This window comes from Phyllobates terribilis, unplaced genomic scaffold (assembly GCF_046119375.1).
Source record: "Phyllobates terribilis strain yellow unplaced genomic scaffold, ASM4611937v1 Scaffold_7__3_contigs__length_470593459, whole genome shotgun sequence".
NCBI lineage: Eukaryota > Metazoa > Chordata > Amphibia > Anura > Dendrobatidae > Phyllobates > Phyllobates terribilis.
The window spans coordinates 92751842-92760710 of record NW_027362767.1 but is presented as its reverse complement, the minus strand read 5'-3'; the positions used below and the strand labels follow the sequence as shown (position 1 = coordinate 92760710).

General features: G+C 42.0%; 1 protein-coding gene across 1 annotated transcript; it reads left to right on the top strand.

Annotated features, from left to right (window-relative positions):
* Positions 1–237: 237 nt before the first annotated feature.
* On the top strand, positions 238–6628 carry CCDC177 (coiled-coil domain containing 177). Its single transcript, XM_073638986.1, has 2 exons — positions 238–389; positions 4604–6628. Exon 2 carries the CDS (start codon positions 4609–4611, stop codon positions 6619–6621), a length of 2013 nt encoding a protein of 670 aa, XP_073495087.1. The 5' UTR covers positions 238–389; positions 4604–4608; the 3' UTR covers positions 6622–6628.
* Positions 6629–8869: the final 2241 nt, after the last annotated feature.

Genomic DNA, 8869 nt, shown 5'->3' with positions numbered 1-8869 from the left:
GTGGCCCCCTTGCCTCTTGGGCCCTTGTGCGGCTGCACAGCTTGCACCAGTGATATGTCCCCATTCCTCCAGTGCTGTACTCTGTGTGGCACTGACTGGAGCTTTCCCAGTCCTCCCTATTTCTGGCCGTGCTGATCACTGCTGCCCCTCCCTCCTCTGCACAGAGTGGCTGTTCCCTGTCTCTGGCTGTTCTGTGTTCTCTCCTTCCACTCCTGCAGATCTGTGACTCTTCCCCGGCCGCCACCAGCTGTTCCCTGCGCCCCCTCCCTCCTCTGCTGAGCTCTGGCTGTTGTTCACACCCTCCTCTGCTGCCATCAGTCGCTGTCCGCTGCTCTGGTGCTGAAAGCACTAAACACACCCGTCCATCGATCCTGAAGTGGAGGATGAAGGTAAATGGGAATCTTCCATGATGCGATTGTATGTCAGCCTCATCCTATTGCATTAGTTTTCCCAGGGTGTGTAAATATCCCTGCGTCTCCTGTATAGTATACAGTGTATACAGCCTGCAGCCATCAGATCCGAGTAGAGCTGTGCGTTTCTTATGTACTGGCTGATGGATGGGGAATGTCACCCCTAACAATAGGGGTCTATAGGGGTGTATAGGGGTCTATAGGGGTGTATTAGGGTGCCATAGCGCAGGGTGCTGGGAGCTGAGATTCTGGGTGCTGTCTTGCTCCTCACCAGCTGTCAGGGGCTTTCTGTGTCCTCCTCCCTGATCCCCCCCCCATCCATCCCTCATAGATCTGTTCTCTATCAGAACTAGTGGGATTAGTAAAGCATCTGGCGGAGGGATGAGGACAGGGCAGGTACAGAGGCAGACAGAAAATCCTGCTCTATTAGCATGGCTTCCAATGGTGATCCCATAAGAGCTGGGCCCTGGGTGTTGGAGCTTCATCAGTATGTCTCTATATATTTAAAGGGAACCTGTCATGCTGAAAAATGTCTCTGATCTGCAGGCAGGATGTTACAGGGCAGGAGCTGGTCAGACTGATGTACCTACTTGTGGGGAAAAGTTTCATTAAAACTTGTATTTTAGTAATTGAAATCCCTGGTGCTTGTATATATGAGTCCAGTCTTCCCTGTATGACTGAGCATGTAGAGATAGCTGTCAGTCACTAGTAGGACCGCCCACTGGGTGTTTGCATTTTTAGATGTCCAGTGGGCGGGCCTATTCAGTGATTGGCTGTCTTCCCTGTATGACTGCATGTAGAGAAAGCTGTCAATCACTGAATAGGCCTGCCCACTGGACTCCTGTGCATACAAGAACTAGGGATTTCAATAAAGTACAAGTTCTAACTCTTTTCCCACAAACCTGCAGATCATTCTTCTCTACGCCGTGCTGTGCACAGATCAGACGGCATACACAGCGGCGATCCCTGCAGCTATACACATGTTATAGGATAACCAATCAAGCAACCATTGCCATTACAAACTTGTCAGCAAATCAGGATAACCTCTGTGTAGCTGTACAGAATGCAGGCGGCCATAAACAGCCCAGAGTAGGCAAAAGATGAGTGATATATTTTTTATATATTTTTTTCTGCCTTACAATGTTATTTTTGTAAAGTGAGTAATTACCCTAATTATAATATATAATAATACATATCAAATGCTTCCCTTTAGATTACTAGATGACATCATTAAATAGGGAAACTTACGGCAGATATATACATATTTATATAGGTCTATGCCTTCTTCCTAAAAAAAAATACATATGTGAATGAACAACATATCTGGATGTGACTTCCTGATGACTCATGCGATACAAAACAGGGGAGTTCATACATAGTTTTTGCTTTCCAAAAACACTATACTGTGCCGTCAAAAGTAAAGGATGCCAAAATGACTGACCTGCATTGTCCATGATGACATAGTAAGGCCAGGTCTATCAGAACTGAAGCCGCTTCCCCTCGGGCTCTGCCTGATGAAGGGGGCACCCCTCGATTTATATGCTTATAAAGGGGATGTCCAACCTCTGAACTTGTTGTACACAAACACTACTTTAAAATAATAAAATAAGCAATATTCATTTTACAGATCCCATGCTGCCTAGATCTTATGGCAGTCTCTGTATTTTCTGAAGGCCTGGATGGGCCAACCAGGAAGTACAGGATCCTGAATGATTTTTTTTTATGTTTATGGACAAGCCCTTTAATAAAACAAATTAATCCTTCTGTTGTGTTTTTTCCAATCTGTTGCATTGGAATGCGGTGGGTGGGCAGGTGCTGATGAGTGACATCAGGCTTGGACTGGCCAGCAGGAGAACAGGAGAATCCCCCGGTGGACCCCCCGCATAGGATTGCCTTCCCCCCACATGAATAGTAGTTGGCACAATACTCTTAATTCACTATGTACAGATGAAGGCAGCATCTTATTATTTATAAACTACCCAGTTTATTATAATAGAAGAATAGATACATTTTGGGCAATGTAATATCTGCATGTAACTAAACAGTGAGCAGAGTCAATGTTACTTGTGAGCTCAGTCCGACACTGTAGGGGATAATGTTTAACCCCTTGATTTACACTTTGCAGACATCTATTACTGGTGCCTGCACAATTTCAGATTATTGCAGCCTTTATATTGTTCCAGAAGAGAAGTTCATGACTTCTGCTGGGAATGGAGATGTGACCCATAGTTACTGATATGGCCTTTATAAAAAAAAAATAATAATAATAATTATTATAGCTATTTATCTCTCATATAATATCAAAAGGGACTGTTACATTAAAAGTTGCCTACATATCTTTACTGCGTCCACCAGGATTGCCAACCACCTGTAAATAGTGTGGAAATATAGAAGATAGGGACCTCTTAATAGTGTTTCTGATGGAGATGGAAGCATCTGTGATTTTTTTTGTTTGAATGGCTTTAATGGATTATTGTGTTTGTAGTAATAACCATCATTTTACAGGGAATACTGCTAATATATTCATATCTGTATTCTGGACTGTACACACAGATCACTTAAAAAGTTTATGATCTATTTTCAAATTAGCCAGCAAACATCAATGATGAAGACATCAATTTAATGGTGACAATGTGAATACAATTCAATATTATCTTTTTTTATCAGTTTCATTCAGCAGTGCTAGTGTAGTACCCCATTTTTTTTTTACTGTTTACCATATTATTACTGTGGTGGTTTCGCATAATACATGGCAACTCAGCTCCTTCTCCTATCTTAAAAGAGGTTGCCCACTACTTGGACATATCCTTCTGAATCCTATGTTTTCCCCCAATAAAATAATAACACTTATTCTCACCTCCAGTGCTGACACCATTCCAGTGGTATCGGCACTGGCTCCATCGGGGATCACATGACATTGTTATGTCACGCTATCCCTGCGGCCAATCATCAATGGCTTCATTCTTTTATCTTGCAGATGTAATAGACATCTGGAAGAAGTGAGAACTGCAGCTGCTCTCTTCCTTCCTCTGGATGTCTTGATTTGTCTGAAGGACAGGAGAATAAAGTAGCTGCTGATTGGCCGCAGGGATCGCGTGACAAATGAAGACATCTGGAGAAAGTGAGAGAACAGCTCTCACTTCCTCCACATGTCAATTACATTCATAGGAGAAAAGAGTGAAGCAGCCTCTGATTGACCACAGAGATTGCGTGACATAATGTAACGCGATCCCCTGGAAAGCCAGTGCCTACACCGTTGGAACGGCATCGGAGGTGAGTATAAGGCTACAGTTAGGTCCACATATATTTGGACAGAGACAACATTTTTCTAATTTTGGTTCTAGACATTACCACAATGAATTTTAAACAAAACAATTCAGATGCAGTTGAAGTTCAGACTTTCAGCTTTCATTTGAGGGTATCCACATTAAAATTGGATGAAGGGTTTAGGAGTTTCAGCTCCTTAACATGTGCCACCCTGTTTTTAAAGGAACCAAAAGTAATTGGACAATTGACTCCAAGGCTATTTCATGGACTGGTGTGGGCAATCCCTTCATTATGTCATTCTCAATTAAGTAAATAAAAGGCCTGGAGTTGTTTTGTGGTGTGGTGCTTGCATTTGGAAGGTTTTGGTGTGAAGTAAACATGCGGTCAAAGGAGCTCTCCATGCAGGTGAAACAAGCCATCCTTAAGCTGCAAAAACAGAAAAAACCCATCCGAGAAATTGCTACAATATTAGGAGTGGCAAAATCTTAAGTTTTTTTATGTCTGAAAAAATAGTGACTATTCTGAACAAAAAAGTTCATATGAGTTCATGAAAAATACATATATTTTATTTAAGGCAAAGAATGCTTTAGAAAAAAATGCTCATTTATACACACACCAGCGCCGCTGCTTCAGTGTTCCCCATTGTCCTGTTTATTTCCCTGCCGCTAATCATGTGCTGTCTACCCATGTGACAGCTGTAGCTAAACACGAACCTCAGTGGTGATACCTGTATACAGCAAGTGGCTGGAGAGGTGAGTGACTGGCTGGCAGTTGCACAAAATCTAACAAAGACCAGTCGGGATCACTTTTTTTAATTTAAAGTGTTCCCTGCCTCTACCCCCAAAATGTATATTCCTGGCAACCAATTTACAACACCACAGTTTAATATTTCATTGTAAAAATTGATCTAATCTTTTTTTTATTAGGTATAATGATGGCTGAACCCACAGAAGATCCAGGCGGAGAAGAGGCCTCGGGAGGTTCCTCAGTACGACAGAGAGAGCATTCCCCCATGTTACACTTGGACCTTTTTAACTTTGAATGTCAAGAAGCAGAAGGAAGTCGTTATGTGTTGACCAGTCCCCGCTCCCTGGAGGCTTGCGCTCGATGTATGGTGAAACCGGTAGAACTTTTATGTAGAAGCCTTTCAGATCTAGTGAGAGAAGCTCCAGGGCGATCCATGCGAGTAGCTACTGGTCTTTGTGAGGTTTATGAGATAGAAAGACAGAGAAAGCTTAAAATGTGCAGGGAGGAGAGGGAAAGAATTATCCGTCAGGAAAAAAGAAGGATCTTACCATTAGTGCTCAGCAGCAATCTTGGTTCCCCATGTAGCTCGAAAGGACCATCTCTTGCTGAACTTTCAACCCCTCAAGGGTCTAAGAGATGTGACACTCCATCCAGCACTGGAACCCAAAGAAGCAATACTCATCTTTCCAAAGATATTGACAGATCTCAATCTTTACCTTCCAAGCTTACAAAAAGAGGCAAACCATCACAGGTCAGAAGGCATCCTGCCCCATTATCCAAGGCTAAAAAGAGCAGTAGCTCCCAATCTGAGGATACTCAGAGCAGTAATGAATCAATGACCAAGGATCCTGGTCATCCAGTCCCAAGGAAAAATAAAAGCCAGTCTTTGGACTCCCTACAGAAAATGAGTCATGGCGTCTCTGGTAGAACATCCTCAGAATCTATGACCTCTTCTTATAGTGGAGACAGCTTAAGAGGAAGACCAGCACAATTTCTTCCAAAATCCAGGACTTTGGATACAGTTAACTCCCTCTTGGGTCGAAGTTTCAGCCTTGGTGATCTTAGTCATTCACCCCAAACAACAAAAAAGGTTGAAAAGATGGTTAAAGAGGTGAAGAAAAAAGGGGTAAACGAATTACCTCCAAGAGACAAGAAGATTGCAGCAATTATGATCGCCAAGCATGAGGAGGAGAACATTAGGAAAGAGCAGCGTTACTGGGCTCACATACAGTGGGAAACCCAGAGAAAAAGTTCAGTATCAAGAAGAGAGCTGGAGGAAAGAGAAAGACAACGAGCTATATTACAGGGACAAAAAATGTTAGAGACTCACGTGAGAAAAAGACGTGGAAAAATCCTATCGGAGGAGGTGACTACTGCAGAGATGGAAAAGCAAAGTAAAGGAAAAATTGGGAAATTGGAAAGTCAGCAAAAAAACATCAGCCAAACAAAAAGTGAAAAGTCCAAACAGCAAAAGAAAACTGATGCCCTAGACACAAGTGATGATTTAGTTCAAGATAAGTTTTCCTTAACCCAAAATAAAAAAATGGAGAGGTCCCAACAGCTGCAGGTAAGCAAAATACTGCAGAACAAAATGGAGAAAATCAAGCACCAAGCTTTTCTTCAGGAAATAGCCCAGAAAGAGGAGTCTGATACTGAGGAGCGAAGGAAGACACTTGAGAAAAATCTGAATAGGGCACAGGGAAATGTGGAACAATTACACGAGAAAAGGAATCAAGAAATAAAGTCTAGAGCACAAAAGGAAGAGCAACAAATCCAACGAACAAGGCAGGCAGCAGAACTGAGGGAGAAAGAGCGGGCAGAGCATTTGAAAGAACTGGCCAAAGCAGCCGAGAGAAGGTTGCAGCACGCGGCCCAGGTAGCTGATGAAGTTGTGCAGCACAAAGCTAGAAAAGCAGTGGAAATCCGAATGGAAAAAGAGAAGATCCAGAGGGAAAATCGTCAAAAGGTGCTAAAGAACGAAAACATTAAAAGACAAGAAATCCTTATGTCCATAGAAAAGAAGCTGGAGCGCAGCGAGCAGATATTTAAGGAAAAACAAACTGTCATGGACAATGCACGCTCGGTGGCCAGGGCTTCCTTCAATATACGGGAGAAAGTAAGAGCTGAAACGAACACACGTACTTTTGATAAAATGGTCCTGGAAGCAGAATTTTATGCAAATATTGATAAGAAATGACGGACATGAGAGTCAAAAGAACTAAACAAAACACATCTGTGCCAGCCTATGTTAATGCTGGGCCCAGGGTACGTCTTTCTTTACAGAATGTAAAATATTCACATCACTGCTGCAGTAATGGTTTACTAAGATAAAGGCAAGACCAACCACAGATCTTCAGGCAAGTCAGTATCATGTACACTAAGGACAAACTTCCCTCACTTTAGTTACTTACGCCAACACCCCATGACTCAAATACAGCCAGATTTATATATTCACTACACTAGATAGAAAATAAACCAAGCTCCTTTGCATTATTATTTAAAATAATATGGTCTTGGTTTATTAAATGTGCATTAAGATGACATTTATACTGATACCTTCCGGTTGAAACCAAAATCTTGCCGGTTCAAGACAAACTGATCAATAAAGGGTTTGGACACTATTTTTTTGTTAAAGGACCATCCCCAGGAATGGCCATCAATATGTGATCGGAGAGGGTGCGACACCCAGCACCCTTGCCGATCAGCTGCTACGAGCAGCGGACAGATATTTTCGGATGCTGCTGGAACACAGCGATGGATGCATAAGAGTTGGATCTGCAGTAGAAACAAGATTAGATCCAGCTCACCTTTAAAGACATCTTGATGGTGTTCGGAGCTCGGAAAACGCCGCGTCAAGGTGTGAGGCAATCACAAATTGAGGAAAATACGGCCCAACAAATGGTGAACAAACATTTATTCACACAAAGTGCTTGAGAAAGGACAAAGACAGCAGTGCAGCTAGATAAAATGCGACATCAACGCGTTTCGGGTCACTGCGCAACCTTAGTCACGGTGCGCAGTTTGTTCACTGTTTGTTGAGCTGGATTTTCCTTAATGTGTGGATCTGCAGTACTCAGTCATGGCCACTATAGTTTTGACGGAGCTGCTGTGTCCTAGAAGCATCTGAGAACTTCCAGCCAATCAGTGGGAGCGCCAGGTATCACACCCCCACTGATCACATATTGATAGGCTATCCTAGGCCATCAATAAAAAAAGTAGTGGCCAGTAAGTATTAAAACTGTAGACAAAAATTTAGTCATTGGTGCTAACCTTCCAACTTTTGAATTATTAGACTATAGCAATTACTAAAATGGTGAAAGCCCAGGATTTGACATCCAAGGAATAGAATTAGTGTCAGAAATCATGGATTATTGGAATAATATAAATAAAAAAGAATTGTGCTTCTGATTACTGGAGCCATGTTTGAACCCCCCACAACATGATGACCTACAAGAACTAGGTACATCTGACTTACAACTGAATACAACATGCTCTTTAGGATGTTGCCCATGCCCTACAGACTGTATAGAGCTAGAATACAGACATGACATGGGATGCGGACTTTAGTAACAGGTATTACAGGAATTATAACATTAAAATACTTATGACTGAAGAACATCTGAAGTTGAAAAATCAGACACATCCAATTTTAATCACTCATGGACCTGTCAACATTTCATGCTGCATATAAAGGTTTGTGTCCCCGATTTGTCTCTTGGGCAATTCTAGACTGACATTATCTTTTTTTTGTCATGTATGCTGGAAAATTGTGATACAAATTAAAGGCTAACTCCACTGAAACAATATGGAGTGTTAGCCACAATGCTATCCTTCCATATAGTACAAAGAGGCGTCCATGTAGCTGATAAATGAGCAGTAGGTTACCAGGGTCGTTACTTAAAGAGGAGCACAGGCAGCATGGATCAGAACCTGGCTGCACAATTGTACTTTGTAGTTATCTTCTTTTACAAAGCTAAATGCAAAAAAAAAGTATGAAGCGAGGTCTTTATAGCAACAAATGTGAAGCGCAATAGGCCCGATTCATCAAAGATTGTCCGCCAGAATTCTGGTGTAACAAGCCTTGAAAAATTGCAAACTTTTGTCTCAACACCAGACTACGCCAACATTCTGCAACTTTTGGCAGTCTCCCGACATTTTTGCCTATCTCCAACAAAGCAGGCGGAGCTGAGGCGGGATATGGGTGTGGGCCTCTTGGAGCATCTGACTCCAGCACATGTTCACATCAAGAACAGCGAGAATAAAGATCAAAGTAGTTATGAGATCCGTATGATTTTATTTGTATGACAATCCGCAAAGTCAAAGTTCAAAGTAACGTTTCGGTCTGTACCTCAGATCTTCTTCAGGCAAACCAAAATATGAAAATAACAAAAAAATGCAATAAATAAAATATAGACAAAGAATATATATATGTACATAATACAGAC